General features: G+C 41.0%; 1 protein-coding gene across 2 annotated transcripts; it reads left to right on the top strand.

Annotated features, from left to right (window-relative positions):
- Positions 1–1,130: 1,130 nt before the first annotated feature.
- LOC131457915 (carbohydrate-responsive element-binding protein) lies at positions 1,131–21,760 on the top strand. Of its 2 annotated transcripts, none has more exons than XM_058626446.1 (16): positions 1,131–1,639; positions 3,864–3,970; positions 4,087–4,169; positions 4,294–4,383; positions 9,161–9,335; positions 10,488–10,568; positions 12,456–12,607; positions 12,689–13,289; positions 14,334–14,407; positions 14,671–14,959; positions 15,521–15,636; positions 15,745–15,867; positions 16,055–16,182; positions 17,583–17,706; positions 19,181–19,310; positions 19,413–21,760. In XM_058626446.1, exons 1-16 carry the CDS (start codon positions 1,299–1,301, stop codon positions 19,598–19,600), a joined length of 2,802 nt encoding a protein of 933 aa, XP_058482429.1. In that variant the 5' UTR covers positions 1,131–1,298; the 3' UTR covers positions 19,601–21,760. The 2 variants fall into 2 exon arrangements, with proteins under 2 accessions (XP_058482429.1, XP_058482428.1); XM_058626445.1 differs by having other exon boundaries at positions 12,689–13,298.
- The last annotated feature ends 193 nt before the right edge of the window (positions 21,761–21,953 follow it).

Raw genomic sequence — 21,953 nt, 5'->3', positions numbered from 1 at the left:
CTATAGCTACTGTATTTGTGTTTATAGAAGTTATCGCCGGAGTGGAAGAAGTCTACATGGCTTTGATTAGTGTTGATTATTCTGTATACACAGCACTGCACAGAAGTAAAGTGAAAGTGTTTTCAATTCTTATGCCATGAAGAGCTTTCTCTCTCATTCTCTGCCCTTTAAACTGTTATTATTCCTCCTCCATACACTTGTTAAAACACATTTTAATGATGTGGAAGCAGGAGGAGAAGACTTTCTTACTCTTGTTTCATTTGATCCCACAAAGTTAAGGCCACTGTCCGTTAGAATCCTATACTAAAATGAAAGATTCAGCAGAAGTCTTCTTTTGACACAACCGTCAACAATTTGATGACAGCGATATGATCTTTAGGGACGAGTCATCGTTCCACTTGAAGGTTGTGGGATGGATTCCCTGCTCCGCTATTCAACATGGCAATAGATCCTTGGGCAAGACACTTAACCCCACGTTGCTAGAAAAATCTATTAAAGTGTAACAACGTTGAGTGGTTATCAACACTAGAAAGGTACTAATATTAATACAAAGCATTCATTTAATATCGCCACACACAATATTGTGATATTTCACTCTATTGTTCACCCCCCCAGCTGTTTGTGGCGTGCGTCTTTCTCTGTCTTGTTCTTATTGACCGTCACTTAACTTCCTCGGGGGCCAGCAGATTTGAGTTTCACAACCAAGACAATTGAGCAACGGAGTGCCTTGTCTGTGTAGATCTCCTCTGCTCTGCGTTCTACAGTCACGTGTATCTCCAGCAGTAAATGTGTTGTTCTTGATATAACGCTTTAACAAAGAGGGCAAAAAAAATACATCTGAAGGGGCTACGTCCAAGTTTAAGGCCCCCTCCAGTCCCTTTTACTCAGGGCCCCAAAGTGTCTTGGAACATCCCTGGGAATAGACCCAACCTGAAATATGGCAGTGTTTGTTAATGATTAATAATGTATTGCATTTGTTATTGTTCATTTTGGGGGAAGAAATCCTATATTGGGGTTGGTCTATTAATAATTAGCCCCTCAGAGGAAGTTGACGGTGATAGCTTGCTGTTGCACAACAGTCCACTGTCAGTAAATGTGCACAGAGGAGCAGCACACTGCTCACACACACTCTTGTCTCTGCTGACAGATGTTTGGAGCAGCGGCAGCAGCTGTTTGAAGTAACTCTGGAATATCCGAAGAAAACAGAGGGAGGAGGAAGAGGAGGAGGAGGAGGAGGGTCACCTGAGCAGAAAGGTCACTGTGGGGAAGAGAAGTCGAAACACAGTAAAAAACACAGAATGGCGGCTAAAGGAGAACGAGTTTGTCCCGCCGGACAAAAGCAACTCCACGACTCTTCAGAGTCTGACTCTGAGCCGGAGGTGGAGCCCGCCCGGGTGGCCAGCACCGGGCCGTTCGCCGCCGCCTTCCCCCGCACCCAGGTCATCCACAGCGGCCACTTCATGGTGTCATCCCCGCACAGCGACTCGGTGTCGCGCAGGAGGAAAAGCGGCGGTTCTCTCAGATACGACTTTGACACCGTGAACAGGACGTGGTGTCAAACTTACCGGCTGAGCTCCGGCAGCCTGAGCATCGACCCCACTCTGACCCGCCTGTTTGAGTGCATGTCTCTGGCCTACAGGTAGGTCTCACTGTAGAAACTAGAGCAAAACAACATTTCCTTTTAGTAATATAAGAATTTATTGTACATTACAATAAGAAGGACTTGAATTCTGTCAGTTATTGTCAATTGTTGTGAAATAGTTGTGCTTATAGAATAGATTTTTTTACCTTGACTGCCAACATACAGTCCTAGTGATTTGTGCCACAAGGGGGACCCTGCATCTTTTCAGCCTTCCAGTTTTAACTAAAATGCGCCAAACACATCATCACAATTGTTTTCTATGACATTAAGGCATTTTGTAACTTCTTTTGGTAAAATCAATCTTAGTTTTTTTTCTTGTAATGTTAAGAACATGTTTCTTATAAATCACAACATTATCTAACATGTTTTTGTAACATTCCATTTCAGACTCCACCTGTTTACGTTCATTAAATCTATAAAGTAGCGATGAGCCGATGCGACACTCAAACTTGGTCAAAATCACTGGTACAGATATGGACAGAAAAAAACGTAAAATCGGATTCAATTCTAAAATCCTATATATCACACGCTTCACTATGCACAGACTAAAAAAACATGTTGTGTGCTGTATAGATTATTTGTTACACAGTTGGAGAATTATGTCTTGAAATGGGCAGCACAATGTGTTTTTAACAGCTAAAAGTACATATTTCTTTGTTATCTGTATCAGACATGAAAAAGTGGTATATTATAGGTATCAAAGTAATATTGTGAATCTCTAATAATTGAGAGAGGATATGCCTATTTTAGTTCTCCCACCTCCTATTTGGATAGGACTTTTTAGAAGTGTGTGTATAATCTGAGCGCCTTGTTTTGCACCTAACAGCAGCAACTTATTTTGAACAAATGAGTCTGCACAATATCAGCGATAAGAACATGTACTTTCCCCCTGCAGTGATCCTCCTCTGTACACTTACCATGTGTTTTAAAAACCACTGACACAGAGAGCTCCACTTCAAACCTAGCAGGACTTTATCTCGGCCTGTTCCCCTTCCTAAAGGTGTTCTTGTGTTTAAAGTGAAGCGTTTGGTAGCCGAGTGAGTGGATGAGCTGGAACGAGTGATTTTTGCAGTCTCTTGTGCAATAGCTTGGAAAATCTTCACGGAAAGCTGGACTTTGATTCTAGTTGGCAGCACAGGACAGATTATGGTGTAACTGAGACAAAGGAGAGAAGATCCTGTTGTGATGCCTGTTATGAACACCACGCTTATTGCCAATTTGTATTTTTCTTTAAATCCCTACAATTTGGAGCAAACCACAACACTTCAAAAGCACTCAGTTCCCCTCTCAGAAAAGTGTGCTTGAAAAGCCAAAAAAGATCAATTCTGCTTCACCACCTTGTTTTGCTCAGACAGGACCAAGTCCCTTTGTCCTCATTTTTGTATTTTTATAGTTAAGTGATGCATGCACAATGTTTCCTGATGGTTTCCATTAAAGTTAGACCACAAATCTAACACTTACCTTTAGGACTTTTATTGTTTTGATGTGGAGCAGGTAAAGCAGCTATTTGTCACTAACTAGATTGGCGTTAATGACTTCTTGTTGTGACAGCTTTATGCGGCCTCGTAGGTCTTGTGTGTGTGTGTGTGACACATGCGGCCGTGTCACTCCATTAACCGCCTGATTAAAACCAGTCTCTGTGGCTTCCTAGCAACTTCCCCACCATCTCACACGATGGAGCCTGTGCTCAGCACTCAGCAGGTCTGAGGGACACCGGGGACAAAGTGCAGCACGGCCAACGGTGCACTGATGAATTAGCCGAGAGAACGTTATTAGTCAAAATCTGGACAGGTTTCTAATGGACGTGGTCGCGAGGACACTGTTTTTCCACTGTGTCCCTTTTTCTGCTAAACGGTGTTGTCTTGGGATGAGCCCATACGATATAAACAAAAATGTAGCATTCCTAAAAACTAAAGTGGGAGCTAATAAAAATGTGACACCAGGGGACAATTTGGAAATTACTGTATGTATAACTACATAATCGATTATCTTCAGTGTCGTGTCAACGGCTCTTAAAGGGTTTAGTTTACACTAATTAGTTTGACACCACGGATTTGGACTGTGGCAGAATCTGGAAAAAAACCCTGGGACACAGTGGGAGAACATGGAAACTCAGAAATGCAGAAAGGCCCTTGTTCTGATTGGGTCTTCTAAGATATTGGTAGTGATGTCCGTATTGTATCGACACAAAAACTGTTAAAAACTCCTTTTTCTTTTGCAGTGGTAAGATAGTGTCACCAAAGTGGAAGTCTTTTAAAGGCCTGCGGCTGCTGTGGAGGGACAAGATCCGGCTGAACAATGCCATCTGGAGAGCTTGGTTCATTCAGTGTGAGGCCACCACTCTCCTCGCTCATCATTAACAGTGACATCACTACAAAATGCAAACAGAAATAGTAAAAAAAACACGTGTTTTTCCTTGTTGTCACCCGGTCTGCCGTGCTTAGATGTCGAGAGGAGGAAGAGCTCGATGTGTGGCTTCGTCACTCCGCTCGAGGGCTCTGAGGCCGATGCCCATCGAAAGCCCGAAGTGAGCAGTTTGTGCTTTAGGAAATCATTTTCAGTGGTTTTTCAAACGACTGGTCACTGAGCGTAGTTATTTGGTGACTCCACGTGTGCAATTTGACTTCACCTACTCTGCTTCATGTCAACAGGCGATCGTGTTAGAGGGCAGCTACTGGAAGCGAAGGATTGAGGTGGTGATCAAGGAGTATCACAAGTGGAGGATTTACTACAAAAAGAGGGTGAGATTGAGGTATCATTTTTCTATAGAACACCGCGGTTCATCTCTTTTTTTAGCACACAAATACAAAATTAAAAACACTGACTAACTAATGACGCAGATATATAATCATGACCACCAGTAAAAACAATGAAACCTTATAGAAACGCTGCCACTGAGATCTCATTGGCACTTATCTGAGGAGTCAGATTAAGTTGTCAGGACCAGGTTTTAGGAGAACAAAACCTGGTGTGAATGAGGCAGAAACTCATTTCTAAGGAATTGGTTAAGGTTAGGGCAAAGATTTGAATTGTGGTTAGGTCCGGGATAACGCTTTGTTTTCGGCTGTCCAAGTGAATGAAAGTCAATGAGAGTCCTTAAAGCTGTGTTTTCACCCAGTGGAACTTTTTTTTTTGCGTTTTGATAAGGAATAGCACCAAAATAACCGTCCCAAATCGTTCCATCGTTCATTGTCGTGACACTGTACTGTTCCCAGCCGAAATGCAAGTGTGACCCATGGCTTTACCATTCCGAACCGTACCGCACTGCATCAAAGAATCACTGTGCAAACCTGTGTGTTTGTGTGTGTTTGTGCATGCTGGTGACCTGCTAAATTGTTTGCTTTCGAATGCAGTTCAACATACTGTTAAATCAACAACTCAAGCTGCTATTTTTGGAATCCCCTGATTAACCAGAGACAAAAAGAGACAGAAACGTGCAAAACAACTTGGTGCAACATTCGTAGGCGACTGACGCAAACTGACAATATGTCTCCAACGCCCTGACTTCAGGCTTCATCTTTATTCAAGTGAAAAAGCTGCAGACTTTAATGTCTTTTAATCAAATCTGACCTACTTTGAGTGGGGGGGGGCTTTGTAAAGCAGTGGAGGGCCCGTGACAGTGACGTCACAGCAGCAGAAACAAACAAAAGATCAGGAGGGAAAGAGGAGAAGGAGGAGGAGAAAGGGGACTTTGGGGAATCACCTCGTTTCTGATAGTTTTTCACTGTGTCAGAGAGAGACACAGCTGACCCACTATTTCTTTTTTCATTCTTATTTTCACTGTTAATGGAAATATTTTACAGCCAGGGTCTATATGGCCAGAAAAACCACACGTTAGCCTCTTCCACACTGAAATAAGTGGGTAAACGTAGCAGTTTTTGAACTTGGGTGACCTCTAGGGCTGCAACTAACTATTATTTTTAGTAATTGATTAATCAGACAATAATTTTCTCAATTAAATGAGTAATCGTTTGCTCCATAAACTGTAAATATTACCTGGAAACAATGTTTTTTTTCAAATATCTTGTTTTGTCCACATGTTTTATGGAGCAAAGAAACCAGAACATATTCACATTTAACCCTTTTTAGGGTTTAGGCTTTTTTAAGTTTGCTTGGGTCGTTTTATGAAAAATAGAAGAGAAATTGTATCATTACTCTGTTTTTTCCCTCTAATTATGTGATATAGAATTAATCATAACCTTGACTCAACAACTTATAACAACACAAAAAAACTCATTTTATAAAGCCTGAATATGTGATCTATAAACACACCCCAGGATGTCCATATAAGGAGTTGTGTATTATTCCCACAACAATTTACCAAGGCACAGATCTGTGCTACATGAGCACTTAGGGTTAAGAAGGTGAGAGTGCAAAGAATTTAACATATGTTTCTGACATGCTGTATTATTTATATTTTGTAATTTGCATGACCGAAATTGGAGCTTTTCCACTTCATTTATTGTGTTATTTATGAATTGTTTTAAACTGTGAGCACACATTGTTTTGCTGTTAATCGAGAAAGCTAAGACAATGTCTTGTAGCGCCCGTTAAAACAAAAAAAATCAATAACATTGTGAGGGTTTGCTATATTCAGAATATGAATATAAAGTTTAATTCAAACACCCAAACACCCAGTCTACTACTACTGCTTTGAAAGTGTTGTGCATACGTGTGCTTAAATACGTAGGTTTACTGTCCCTGTTCACAACAAAACATGGGGTTCTTGTGTCTCCCACTGCAAACATGAGGCTCGCTGAATGTTATCTATTGCATGTAACACGCCGGCCGTGTACAAGTACCTCAAGCAATCCCTCAACTATCTCTTTAACTGTGCTCAGAATGAGGACCACTGTAATGATAGCGGCGTCAGTGAGTGCTTGAAAGAGCTCATGTCAATGCATATCTGACAGGTCAAAGATCACTGCTGCAGCTTTTTATGCTCCATGTTACCGAGGTCTTATCAGGCTTTTGACTCAACACACACACACACACGCACATAAACTTGTTTTTATGTCTTAGTGAGGACACGCCATTAACATAAGGCATTCCCAAGCCCCTTACCTTAACCATCACAACTAAGTGCCTAACTCTTAACCCTGAAAATGCCCTTTAAAGATGTGAGGACCACTTTCACTGCATACGGTTTATACACACACACACACATGGAGTCAGCACCGTGTTATTATTGTAGGCGTTGTTATTATAACGCGTGTTTATGTCACACACACTTAACAACTTAACAGCAGTCTTTTATAACGGCTGTCAACGCCTAATTTGAATCTGAACTGGCTAAATCATTTTAGCGCCCAGGCTTGTTCTCATAGAATATTTAAACGTTAGGATTTATGCGAAGCTTTATTGACTCGCACGAAGCTTTGTAGTGCATTTTATGTAAATCCATTAGAGGCTCCAAATTATTACATAGTGCACAGTCGGCCCTCGTGCTGCAACTCAGTCAATCATTTTTGAGAGTGAAACAAAGTCCTTTCAGCTCAGCAAGTCATTGATGAATAAAGGTTGTTGCAGCATAAAGAGTGGAGTGTACACCTGATGTGAAGTTTGTACTTTCATAATGAATAATACTTCATATCTGTGTCAGTGTGCTTACATTTACACAGTGCACGCTCATTCTCCACTTTATTAGGGACACCTCAGACTCCGTCTGACACGGTCACTGAAATAGATCAGCGGGGTTTGTGATGCGGCTCGTCACTCGCGATCCACAGTGCTGTCGCTAAATACGCCAGACTCCTCTGTTAAATGATGAGATTTTAGACATTTCCTTGCTAAATGTTGGAGATTAACCCAGGACTGTTAATTCTTTTTAACTGATCTACAGTTTGGCATTGTGCCTCTTCCTGTGACGGCACTCTGACGCTAGTGGAAAAAGCAAAATTTGCCGCGCCGAGGCTAGTCAAGTTGCGCTAGTGGAAACAAGCCGTATGTTTTTGCAATAGTCCACATTGGACAAACTAGGTTAGGTGATGCCTAACTCACTTCCTTCCAGGCAACATGCAACTCCACCAATAAATGCTGTGAAATCTTACACACTGAAACTTTAAACATCTTGCTCAGCAGGTTGAACCCCTGACCTTCTGGTTGTTTATAAAAAGTTCAGTGTCTAAGAATTACTGACATCTAATGGTTAGACAGGTACAGTGCAACAAACAGCAGAATTTCCCCATGCACTCAACCCCTTTGCTAAGTGCGTCAGTTCTTCTGCATTTGCACATTTCATGCTGCTGTAGAAATGTCTTTTTTTAATATACTTCATTTCTGGACCTTAAATATGATAACTGGTCTTTCACACATCTGAATATAATGCGGCCCAGTGCAATACTATACTAATTATGACCTTAGTGATGATACTAAAAAATCTCTAATATCTCTATTTTATTTTATTTTGGAACTTGGATCTGGTTGATTAGGCAAAAAACAGAAAAGAATTAAGAAATCCTTTTCTTTTTTTTTTCCAAAAGTGACAAATTGTTGCTAACAAGAGGAACATTTCAAATGTTTGAGACACTTGTGTGTTTCCAAAATGTATAAACATTATATCAGTATGCATTCGTCAATATTTCCCAACCCATAAATTTAATATCTATAATTTAGTTTCACCCGATGACGATCCGTGGAGAGTTCACTGTACCACCTGGTTTCAGGAAAGCCCTCAATAAACGCCCAACGGAAGTGAGGCATTTGGTGGCGCTCATATGCATGTTTATTTTGTTTTTCATCGCCAAGGCAACGGCAATTTGTTTTGTTTGGGGCTTCAGGTCTTCCTATTTGTCTGCACGTGAATGTGGAAGAGCTGCCAGAATTAGGTCAGGGACAAAAGCCTGCTGCTTTTTACTGAAACGGTGAGACATGAAAATCAAGAATTGAACAAAGGGAACATGATGATAACCAGCAAGGGGCTCGTGTTTTTGAACAATATGCATAAAGTGCTTTTTTTTTTCCACACTCGTACACACACACACACACACACACAAAACAATCTCACCTCATTTTCTACTTGCTTTCACTCATATTATCCCACAAATTGAGCAGGAAAATAAATAAATTACAACTGGGTATGTCGTGTGCTCAGACGTAATCAAAACAGTTTCCGGCTCAGCTGTGCTTCCCTATAAATGTGGGCTCTGACTTAAAAGTGCAGATGCATCTCAAACAGAGGGAGAAGACCCCCGAACCAGAGCTTTGTATTCTGTGAGTTGTGTTCACTGCCTTTTTCGACAGACACTTGGATTTTACAAATGTGGTGGTTTGCTGGCTGAGTGTGAGGATGGAGGAGATCCAGTCGTGTGTATTGCTGCATGCGTGCTATCTTGATCTTCTGATGTTAAAGTTGTTGAAGTGAAATTAAAGGTAAATGTATACAGTTCCGTCAGATGCCATCAGTGCATCACTTTGCATTCAAGACTTTTCAGTCGTACCCGTAGGGAGCCCTCTAGTGGACGGACCGGGGAACGTCACCTCCTGTGAGTGATTGGATGTCTGGCTCGTGTGTTGCAGAGTCAGATCTGCCAGGCCAAACTGGAGAAATGGTCGAGTCAGATGTACCAGGAGGCTGAGGCTGCGCCAGTGGAGGCTCACATGTTTGACCTGGACTGCCTCCTGTCGGACATCTCTGACACACTGTTCACCATGACGCAGAAGCCATGTCCCTGGGCCAGTGACGGACACAACAGTGAGTAAATAGTCCCCATTAGTTCAGGTGCAATTAAACTGTGAGTCTACTGAGTCAAGTTTTATGTCCTGCGATCTCAAATCAGACTCAGTAACATTTATATACATATGTATATATATATATATGTATATGTGTGTATATATATTGTCAGGTTTGACTAAGCGTATTATTCTACGCTTAGTCAAACCTGACTGTTTACACATAACTGACCCGCGTGCAAACAGCCTACATACTGTACTTGTATAAGCTTCCACATTCCATACATTTGTATCATTTCTATCAAGAAGGGGAAGAGAAAGTGAAACTTTGGTGTTTATTTATTTATGTCAAGAGCGGTCGGTGTGTGTTAGAAATTCATTCGTCCACATTTCATTTTATAGACACAATGTCTAATAATGATGCCATTTCAGCTCTGTGGCTCCTCCTTCTAGAAATGGGTGCTCGGCTAATAACTTAAGTTCTAAAATAATGTCGAGAGCGGGTGAACATCATGGTGCACCAAGTCCATGGCAGGACAACACAGAGACAGCTGCTCCTCCGCTGCACCTGTTTCAAATTTTCAAACGTTTATCACTTGCGAAATGTGACGTTAAATTGCCTGGGATGAACATGTCACGCTATAAAAATGCTCAACCTTGAAGAAGGAGAGAAGAAGCATCACGATGAGTAGCGGCTGTGCTGTTTCTCTGAGCTTGAATGGTTTTAACATCATTGAGGAGAGGATTTTAGGAGTCATTTATCCCGATTATCAGTTTGTTTACACCTCGATTATTTGTTGTGGTCCAGCAGCATTGGGTTCACTGGTCAGGTACGGGTGCAGCAAGACAATGACTCTAAACTCTGAGGTAAAGACGGTGGTTAAAGCTGAGAAAATCACCATAGACCATAACCCAACAGAGGTGCAGTGAAACAAGCTGAAACATCAGGTCTTTCAGGTCTTTTCTACAGTCTAATAATTATTGGAAGAACAGTTATGTGTTATGTATCCCGAGCAGCTTGTGTTTCTATGTGCATATGACTTAGATGAAACCCAACACATGGGAAACTTGAAAAAAATAAAAAATAAAAACCCCACAACAAAACGAACAAAGACAAATGCATGTCTTTTCTTCTTTGTTAAGTTGAATGGTGTTATTTTTCCTTCATCCTCAGCCTACACCACCAATGCTGATATAATCCAGCCGGGACTAACTCCACTGCAGCCTAGTATGGATGATTTCATGGATATACCAGGTACTGTCTATCCCTGTCTGTCTGTCTTTCTGTGGCACATGATATCATAGAGTCACGTTGTTTTATTCACCAGGTTTCACCTGCTCTTCTCATCATTAACAGTGATTAATCGCTTGATTTAGTGCAGAGAAATCCAATGAAATAAACCGCACCGTAAAATGAACAGTCGAATTAAAAAGTCATTTGGCTCTTGCATCAAGGAAACCTGATCTTGAATGACACTCCTTTGTCTAACTGCCGTGTCCACACTTTGTTATTTGGAACTCTGGGGTTGAGAGGAATTTAAAAGCAGCGAGAAAGAGGAAGTGGAAGAGGACGTGTTTAACTATGAGTCCCAGCTGTGACAGACCTCTGTTTAAAGTTCTTTCGGGTTTGTGTTTTAGATAAATAGTTGTAATATTCTGACAGTGATCACAGATCTGGAGTGCTTGTTCAGTGAGCTTGATTATCCACCAAACACTTTATCCCATCAGGACCCAGAACTCCATAAATAGTTAGGCTCTGTTTGTTTGTTTGTTGCTTTATTTGTTTGTTTTTTCTTAATTAATAATTACATAATGAGTGACTCCTGAATCTTGTTATAAATCAATCCGTCCATCATTAAAAACACAGATTACACTGTGGATATTAACACCAGATTATCATGGGGACTAACAGCAGTTCACACCTATGGTCACGTTAGAATCTCAGTTAAATGTGATATCATGATTCCTTTGTAAAGGGAGTAAAAGGGACTTCATCAAATGATGTTGCTTTTTGTGAGTTGATATAAATGTTTCTTTATTCTGTTATACACTACATCCTATCATTTTATAATAAGAACTCATATCTATCCACCGCTTTTGTTTTCTTATTTTTTGCCTCGGGCTGCTCGCCTCTAGAGAATTTACAAGCTCGCCTGCAGCAAGAAACAGGCAGGGAGGAAGCAGATTGGGCTTTAGTTACTTGCTCAAGGCCACAATAGTTATGTTTGTTTTGGCCTCTGTGTTACTTTCAGTAAAGCAATCCCCACTAGTCCTGTGCATCACTTTGTGTTTTGTTTTCATTTGACATTGTTAATGATTGGTGCTTAGGCAAGGATTTAATATTTAATACACCCGGATTACACCTTTATTGATTTGCTCAACAACAACAACAACAACAACGTTGGTTGTTTTCTTGGCCTGACTGTTGTTTTCATTGCTTTTTATTGTCCATTTCATTAATGCCAGAACACGTGCATCTCAATGATAATATAAAAATGCTTCCAAGAAGAAGAGAAAGCACATTTTCTAGTTATATTTATGGTTTGATCTGACTGTGTACCTTTGTCACAACTTGACTGTATTAAGAAGCTGCAATTCTGATTTATTTCAATTTGGTAGTATTGATATAAGCCAAAAACTGATTGATTAGGGGAATTAAAATGGTCATAAAAACACATCATGATGAATCAATTTGTAAATGCTGAACTTCAACCATTCATTATTAGATAAGATAAAATAATTAGTCCTGCAGTGGGGAAATTTACATTTTTACAGCATCAAGACAGTAAAGATAAAGATAATAAATAATAAACATGCATTACCAAAAAAGAAAATTGCAATATAAAAAGATATTAACGCTTAGACTATAAAAAAATAGTCAAAATAGAATGTAGTATGTACATTATAGACAGTTAGCAGAATATACACAGTATGGACTTGATATTTAAAGTATAAATATGTATATTTATTGATATGAAAATGTACAGTATATTGCTTGTGGAAGGGAGGAATGAGGAGTGTGTGGTCTACTGCTGTTAAGCTGTTAATTGAAACCTGTACATTAAGTGCGAGCAGCAGTTTTGTTGCCGTCAGCTGCATCGATGCTCGGAGTTTCTAACTGTGTGTGTGTGATTTTTCCCAGATATCTTCATGACCTACAGAGGCCAGCCCACTGAGCAGACTGCTTTTGCTGACTGTAGCTATTTTGAGAGTCCATCCAACGCCGCATTTGCTCCAGTTCCCTCTCCCGTAGTAACAGCTCCTCAGCTTCTTATCAACAGCCAGCTGGCCCAGGTACTGTCGCTGTTCACGGCTCCTTCTGATTGTGAAATGTCTTGTCGGGGGGAAATGACTGACTCCCACTTTTTTTTCCAGCCCAGTCTGTCCGCTGATAAGTCCCCTCAACCCTCCTCGTCCAATACCCGACCGGAGCTGAGCAGGCCTGTCCAGGACTGCAGTGAATACCACGAATCCAGCATCGGATCAGGAGCCATGACGTATGGACCCCAGTACTCTAATGCACCTGTTTCAATAGCGTTCAGCGCCAGCATTGAGGAGCCAGTCTCTGCGGCTATTCCCTTTCTGCACCCGCTGCCATGCCACAAGTTCGGTTACTACACAACGTCGAGCGTGACCTCCACCGTCATTACCCACACTGCCTCCTCCATGGGGCCCCAGGCCTCTGTGCACCAGGGTCACGGTTTATCGCACACGGCGGACACGTACCCTCAGACCGCCTGCCACTCTCTCAGCTACGCCGACGCCATGCCTGACCCTGTCCGGGCACCGCTGCCCTCTGTCACGGCGCCCCACTGCTTCTCAGTGCCCGAGCAGGTGGCTGTCACGGGAGTCAGAGGCAAGCACAAGCAGAAGACGGGAGGAGCGAGGACACTGTGTCCCTCTGTGGCTTCACATGCCTCCCAGTTCACTGCCCCCACACCCACTAGCTGTCTGGCTAAACTGCTCTGCTCCAGCGGTAGGGAACGTGAGTCTCTTCTCTCTCCTCCACTCTGTCCTATAAAGGTGATATATGTAAATTATATTTATAACAGCAACCTTTAGTGTTTAAAATGATTACTGCAATCCTAAATCCACATACAATAGTACAATACATAGTCGCTGTCTCCGTGCACAAGCCTTACTATGCTACCATGTTACTAATGCAGGGGTGGCTGTGTGTGTACGGGGGGGCCCTTTTCCAGTTTGTACACAGGGGCCCCCTGGCTCATAATCCATCCCAGGCTGTCCCACTGTCTGTTGAACCTAATTCATGAATTTTCCTGTGACAACAACAGCTGGAGATAGAAAGTGAAAGTGTAACAGCAGAGACTAATTATCACATGATTAGGGGACAGACTGTGAAAACAGTAATTATGTTAAATATTCTCCAGAGGGGAAGAAAGAAAACAAAATCGCTAACTTTGGCTAAAGCTCACGTGCTACCGTGTCCGTCAGAAAAGGATCCACACCTACATATCTGTCGTCAGCTTCCTCTCTACATTCAGACGTTCATATTTTAAAGGGTCTTGATGGTAGACGCTCTGGTTGAGATATTTTTAAGAGGGGCAGTGAGGCTTTTTTACATTAGGTTTTTAGGTGAGACTTTCTGATCCATAGCTGCAGCCTGCAATAAAGAAAATGTAATCTGAGTAGGGGTGGGAATCCACAATACGATATTATCACGATATTGGAAAAATCATCTCTATTGAGAGTGAGCGCCTGGCTCCATCTAGTGGACGGAAATTTCAATCCACAAAAATGTGAATGTTAATTTGTAACATCAGTTAAAAAATATTGCAATATTTCACTGTATCAATTCCCCCACACACACACCTCTAATTCTAAATATACTTGCTGTACCATTGTTATCATTAAAGCCAGTGTTTCCTCAGTCTCAGTCATTTCATGACTCAAAATAATACATTTCTTACATATATCACATTTAATATCAGTTATTAATTATGAAAAGTCATAATTTTTCTGTGATTATAACAAACTCTATTGGTGTTTGTATTGACAGGGAAGCCAGCACTGGGACTGGATACTATTCTCATGACAACCAAAGGTCAGAGGTCATCATCACCCAGCTCTACGGTTAGTCTTTTTTCTTAAGATGTCTGTTGCATTAATTATCTTCATATTTATTATATTGAATACATTTGTGAAAAACACTAAATATTTAAAATGAAATATTGTATATATATATACATTTATTGTATTTTTGTTTCTAATGCACATACAAATATCCTTTGTTTACCATTAAAGAAACAAACCAGGTATTATCTGAAATGAAAGGTAATAAGTGCATTTTGCATTTTTTTTTTTTAAGTTGAGGATGTGTGTGTGTTGTTTTGCAGCTAAGCAGCAGCAGCAGCAGTGGAGGCAAACATGTTGGAGGAGCGTCATCACAGCCGCAGCATGGAGCTGGCTGGCCTGCGGGGATGTCAGTGTTGACACCTCTGCACAGCCAGAGTGTCGGTCTGGCGACTCACAACAGACTAGCCCATGCAGGCACCTCCAGGGGCTTGGCAGTGTCCAGCCTACTCACCCACGGCTCCACACATAGCGGCACAACCCTCCTCGTTCCCAAGACTGAGGAACTGTCTCCTGTTCAGCTCTACGGCACAGACAGGAGCAGCTTATCTGGTAGATGCTCAGCACTCCAATACACTCTCACCTTTTTTTCTCCAAATGCTCTTATCAAGACATAATGCAGGACATTTCAAATTGGTAGGATGGAAATTTTACTTTAGGTTTAGAAAGTTTGAAATATCATCTCATTTGTTGTTAAATAATATTAAAAAAAGCCTTTTTTTCCCGGGAAAATGAAAGGTTTTATATTTCATTTACCACCCTACATGACTTATGGAGCTCTATAGGTATCCCACTATAATATCTTTCCACAAATTGTGGAAAAGCCATAGTATGTAATTGTATTGATATGAACATAACACGGCCAAGATATGAAAGTATAAAAATTACGCATCAAGAATATATAGTGTAAAAAGAACAATGTTCCCCATTGGGTACCCTAAGAATAGCCAATTTTCACCTTAAATTTTCAAAAGCTCTGCACCAATCCCGCTGCACTCCCTCCCCATTACCATTACGCTGTAATGAAATCCTGTCTAGAAAATGAGATTGCTGTGCATATGATTTGTGGATAAAAACATGTAGATGTAATATTGTTTTGTTTGTTTGTTTTAGTTAATTTCCCTGAACACCAAGGAAGAACATCACCGTCAAACCTTTTGGACAAATCCTCCAACCCCGAGTCTCCTCAGTCAGGCTTCTCAGGACATGGAAAAATAGAATCAAGTAAGGTAGGACATAATGTGTCACTTCGTTAAATATTAAACTTGAGTAGATCTCTTAACAAAGTGTTAAATAAGTGGAAAATCAAACGCACTTCTAAGACGTGTTGTCTGCAGCAAACCGACACCAGGAGGATCACTCACATCTCAGCGGAGCAAAAGAGGCGTTTCAACATCAAACTGGGATTTGACACGTTGCATAACCTTGTGACAACGCTCAGCTCTCAGCCGAGCATAAAGGTACAGTGAAAAGACGAGCTGCCACATGATCACACGTAAATGTGCCGAAAGGTGGAGGCAGAGAACATCACACGAACTGGGGAACTAAACGATTCCCGAATATATAGATGAAAACACGTCATTATCAGAACTGTGGAGTGTTTGTGCGTGAGTGCTGATGCAACGACTCTCCTGTCTGCTGTCACAGATCAGCAAAGCCACCACGCTGCAGAAGACGGCGGAGTATATCAGTAAGATGCAGCAGGAGAGAGCTCAGCTGCACGAGGAGGCCCAAAGACTCAGAGAGGAGATCCAGCTCCTCAACTCTGCCATCAAGTGAGACTTTTAGCTCTGCATGTGTATACTTGTATTTGATATCTCTTTAGGATCTTTGGTGGCATAAACCAGTGGTCTTCATGGAGACCAGAACCTGGTCGTAATGAGGCACAAACCTTATTCCTGGGGAAGTTTGTGGGGTGTAGGCTCTATTGTCAGCTCCTGGATCTCTCATATTTTGTGCGTTCCTGACAGAAAATATCCTGATACTTTTCCATTTCCCATTCACAGTCAGATGAGCAGCGTGGCACTAGTCAGGGGACAAATTTTCAGGGGAAAATTGCTGCTCACAACATGTAATGCCAGTAAACCTGCTTTCATCTCCTAAAATGCCTCTGAACCACATCAAAATCACTCTACTTAAATCATGAGGTCCTGGAATGAGTGAAAAAGTGGAGGCTCCCTTTTGTGGCACTTCACAATAAATCCCCCAGTCATCCTGATAAAAAGAATTCACCCCCAATCAAGTTATTGCGAGTGCTTTTTTATTGCAAGATATGCTGAAATTATTTATCGTTTCATCTCCGCGTGAGGTCCCGAGTGAGTCAAGTTTCTGGTGTATTCCTGTTCCTGTAAAATGAAACAGCCAGTAGCTGATACATGTTTCCCTGAGAGCAACCCCAACGGGATTGGTCTGCAATCCAAAAGCCTTACCATAATTTAAACCCTTGTTCACATGCAGAATCTGAATTTAGAGATGAGGATTAGGAATATAAATGTAGTTGTAATGACTATGGTGGGGTTAGGGTTAGGCGCTTAATTGTGATGGTTAAGGTTAGGGTAAGGGTCTAGGGTACGCATTATGTCCATGATGTGTCCTCACTTTGATATAAAAACAAGTTTCTATGTGTGTGTGTGTGTGTGTGTATCTTTGTGAAAACCAAAAATCATATAAACCATAAGGAGGGAGGACATTTTGGAGGAAGGTGAGGACATTTTGTCTGGTCCTCACAACTTTAAATGACTTTTAGAGGGTTACAACTTGGTTTTAGGGTTATGGTTAGAATTGGATTTAGGTTAGGATTAGATTAAGGGTTAGAGGTAGGCATCCAGTTGTGATGGTTAATTTACGATCAATACGAATGCTGCCGTAAGACCTTTTTTGGCATAAACACTGGCCTTATCAGGACCGGGTGTCCTCATGTAGACCAAAACCTGGTCCTAATAAGGCAGAATTATAATACAATTTGAATTGTAGTTAGGTTAAAGTTAGATGTGTGTGTGTACATGTGTATGCAGCAGTTTGCATTCAACTCTGCCTTAGGTTAAATGTGTGTTTAGAAGCATTCATTGAGTTTTTATATTTGTGTGTTGTAAATGAAAGACTGCACAAGTTCTCTGAAGTGAACTCAGTCAGTTGAAGTATGATGTGACTTGACTCCCTGTGTCTGTCCCCGCAGTACGTGTCAGCTGCAGCTTCCAGCCACTGGTGTGCCCATCACACGGCAGCGCTTTGACCACATGAGGCAGAAGTTCAGAGAGTATGTCCGGGCACAGACTCTGCAGAACTGGAAGTTTTGGATCGTATCCTTTTAAATGTAAGGGTAATGAAAACAAACACGACTCGGCAAACTTACTTACACTGCGTAAAAACAAATATGATCAAGTGCTGTGTACTAAGTGTATCCTTCTGTGGCTTTTTCAGACTTTGGACTCATTTCAAATGAATTCTTGTTCCCTTACAACCTCAATCCTTTAATCCAAATGAGCATATTATACGAAGCATTATGCCATTGTGGACAATTACTGAGAAGGATAGTTTTAAAGTTTGTCAGGGTAAATATCCTCTGAAATGAAGCTGTTGGCCATGTAAATTCATGATTAGCAAACTTTTTCTCAAGTACAGTACAATAGGGTATTTTTATTTCAGAAAAAAAGCACATTAGTCATCTAGGGCGTGCGTCTAAAAAATGATTATGTAAATTTAATACATAACTCTCCCCCTTAATGATCGCCCAATCCATTATCTCGCTGGCAAAACGAGACGTTTGCGTTTACACAGAAACACCTTGAGGGTGTTTTTCTCTCTCCATGAATATGAAGATGTTTTCTGCAGTTCTTTTTTATCTTAAACTGCTCTTAAAATAATCTCATTTAAAAACATTTTTTTCCAAGAGGACAATTTAGACACAGGATTGTAGATGGTAAACATTAGCAGATAAAGCATTTGTCCACACTAAGTGCTGCATCAATTCCAAATACTGCGTGTGTGTGTGTGTGTGCGAGTGTGCAGATAATATACCATACATTAGACGGTGCCATAGTGTATTAGTTTGAACATGCAGTACATGGAGCTTAAGTTATACACAAACTGATTAACTATTCCCTAAAAATTTGCTAAGAAATTAGTGAGCATTTAAATCAGACATGTTGTACTTCTCAGCAGTTTTTAAAGGAGTCGGCCTTTGTCTGCAGTAGAAGCTACGATGTACTGTAAATTAATTTGATTCTTGTTGACATTGATTGTTTTTAGAACATCAGCTCTATCTGAAAGCTGCAGTGCTTAAAATGTTTTAAACGTTTGGAGATTTTTGTTGTTGATTTTTTTTCCTCTGTTTGGTCTCTGTCAGCAGAAATCATGTAACGCCGCATCCTTTTTCTGAAAACAGGCTCTGTCAAGCAAAACTATCAGACCTGACTGAGGAAGTATACAGCAGCTGTGTGGGGGACAAGAAGTGTTTATCCCATAGAATTGACTTCTGAAGCTTTTCTTATTATTCTCATACTGTAATCTGTTTGCTGCCGCCTCACTTATTACTAGTGCAATTTTGTTGTTGTTTCCGTCTGTCTTGACTTCAAACAAATACATTGGAAAAACATGGGCGCTGATGGGCTTAATCAGCAATGTGTGCACTCATTTGACAGTGGTTTGAATCTGACTGATATTTACTTATATTTAAAAGTTACGCACCACTGTTGAAAAACTTTTTGCTGACAGGAAATTCATGATCTCCCTCATTTTCAATGAGCCAGATTTCCTTCCTCAACTCTGTGTCAGTTCAGTATCATCATTGAACCGCTGTTTGAGTCCTATAACGGAATGGTGTCCACTGCCAGTGTGGAGGACCTGTGTCGATCCACTCTGTCCTGGCTGGACCAGCACTGTTCGCTGCCTGCCCTCAGACCCAGTGAGTCCATTACAACCCGTACTTTTAATCAATTATCCACAACTTTCATCCATTGTTCTTTCACAAACTTGCGTTTGTCATTTCCTTGTGTGTCCTCGTCAGTGGTCCTGAGTTCACTCCGTCTCCTGAGCACCACAACCGCCATTCTGACGGACCCCACACTTCTGCCAGAGCAGGCCACCCTCACTGTGACACAGGGAGACCCAGGTGCTTCTGGTGCTGCTTCTGCTGCAGCAGCACCAGACAACTCCCTACAGCCAACCACATGGGACAATGTGCACCCCATGTGACCCTGGAGAACAGACTCCAGACTTAACTGGAACCTACTATGATGCTCAGGAGACCAAGGGAACATTGAAGACCTGAACACTGAAGCCCTGAGACTGTTGATAATAATTATCCGATACATCTCACCAGCTGCAAAAAGAGTGTATTTCAGTTCACCCAAAAAAAAAAAAAAATCATGCCACGTAAGTGTGGCTGTTAATTAGATTAAAGTTGTTGTTATGTTTGTTGTTGTTTGCTATGGTATCATTTCTCAGCCTTCTTATTTCTCAAAACAGACGTTCAGATGAGTGGAAATGTGACATTGTGATATTCAGTTTTTTGGAAGCATCAGTTAATAACTGCATTTATTATTGATCGCTTTAAAGGTCCAGTGTGTAAAAAATAGTGACATCTATTGGTGAGTCTGCAGATTGTAACAAACATTTGCGTTTGATCTGTTTTTGTCTTCAGTTACTGCAGTATGTCCTACTATTACCTCTTGGTTTTATCACAATCAGGCAATCGTCTTCAAACAGAACATTATTTGTACCAATAACATCCTCGTCCCCGCACGTGCGCTCCATGTAGGACTCGGCTCACAGGTTCTGTCAGTCAAAGCACCCACCAGGGACACATACATACATAAATACACTGGCTTAGATCACCAGATCAGCCCCATCACTATGGATAGACTTCCTGTCTGCATGTGTGTGCCTTGAAGGCGACGTTGTCCTGACGGGTCACTGACCCACTCAACCATTCAATCATCCCAAAAGGCAGCCAGGTATGTCGGTCTGTCTTGTCAGTGTTTGTTGTTTGTCTTTTCTGCCTTAGGCACATGGATTTTTCATTTTAAATGCAAGGGAAAGTATTTATTTCTCAAAGGAGCGGTGTTGAACAAACATGAGCTTGAAATATTTCAGTCTCTAATGGGATAAGGAAACCGTCACAAAGAAAACCACATAGTTGTAAAGTACAGAAAATAAAGGGAACGACAGAGACCTACCTAAATCACACAGGAGAATAACCTGCAATTTAATAAATTTTTATAAACTAAAGGATGAACAATGTGTATAGTTGTCTGACATGAGAACCCGCTTATCTCAACGACTACTCACATTTATCTCTACACACCAGTGCAAGAAAGAAAAACAGACACATGGTGTCATTACAGGAGACGTATAAGCTGAAATACAGAAGTTAAATCATACCACCATTCACCGTTTATAGTAGAATAATGTTGGCTGCTTTGATTAGTTATGGCTGGTTACCTCAGTTGGTTAGAGTGTGGTGCTAAAAATGCCAAGGTTGCTGGTTCAAGGGCTGGAGTGCCCCTGTGCAAGGAATGCAATCATATTACGATTACATTTCTACTCTTGAACAAATATTAAGTGTGCCAGTGAACCATGGCAGTGTGAAAGCATGTTCAAGAACATAAGTGGAATTCATGAATGCATTAGTCACACATGTTTGCACCTGTGCTGTTCCTGCTGTGTCATGTCAGAATGGCTTCAGTGAAAACTGTTTTTTGTGGAGGATAGAGGCCTTTTTCACAGCAGATATTTTTGATATTATTTAAGCAGGAATGGAGGAGAAAAACACCATTCAGAGAGTGAATAGACTTGCTTTTTTCTATTCAAAACCTCAGGAACGCTGCAACCATTGGGTCCATTTATCATCATCATCAATATGAAAGACTACATTGATGAAAGCACTTTGTAGATTGTTGTTCATGCTGTTTGACACAGAAATTATGATACTTTTGTTTCTTTGTTTGATTTACAATTCAAGGAGTAAGGGTTGTTTTTGTTTAAAGTAGCATAAAATGTGTCAATGGAAGTATGAATAAGACTTTTTTGTTTGTTTCAGTGTCTGCATGGGCTGCTCACTGCCTGGGTCAGCGAACACAAAGCAGGAAGACATTAAAACACTGCATTCATCGCAATATTGAACACTTATATGATCACACACCCAATTTGTATTCCTAATATTGTGCAGCCCCACTGTAAACTGTGTATATTCTGTATGCTGGTGTTGGTTCACTGTCTCCACAATTAATGTGACAATTTAATTTGTAGCCACAGTGACTCAAGTGTTCTGTACTGGGGCTAATCAAAGTGTGGCGCCATTAATCTCTGTAACACAGCAACTGCTCGCTGCCTTGAAGAAGGTCACTGACTGGAATCTTGCACTGAAAAAGATTTTTGCACAGATTGAGTGTGTGTACACCTTTTTTAACCTATTTTCCAGCTAAATTCATAAAAAGAAAACTACACCTGTTTAGGTGGAATATAGGTCAATTATGCTATTTCAGAGGCCTTTTATTTTGAAATTCCACATTAGAATGGCATATTGTGTGAGGGCCACCCTGAGATG

Source organism: Solea solea, chromosome 4 (genome assembly GCF_958295425.1).
Source record: "Solea solea chromosome 4, fSolSol10.1, whole genome shotgun sequence".
In the NCBI taxonomy this organism is placed as follows: domain Eukaryota; kingdom Metazoa; phylum Chordata; class Actinopteri; order Pleuronectiformes; family Soleidae; genus Solea; species Solea solea.
The sequence above is the reverse complement of the archived record's forward strand: the minus strand, read 5'-3'. Positions and strand labels throughout refer to the sequence as shown.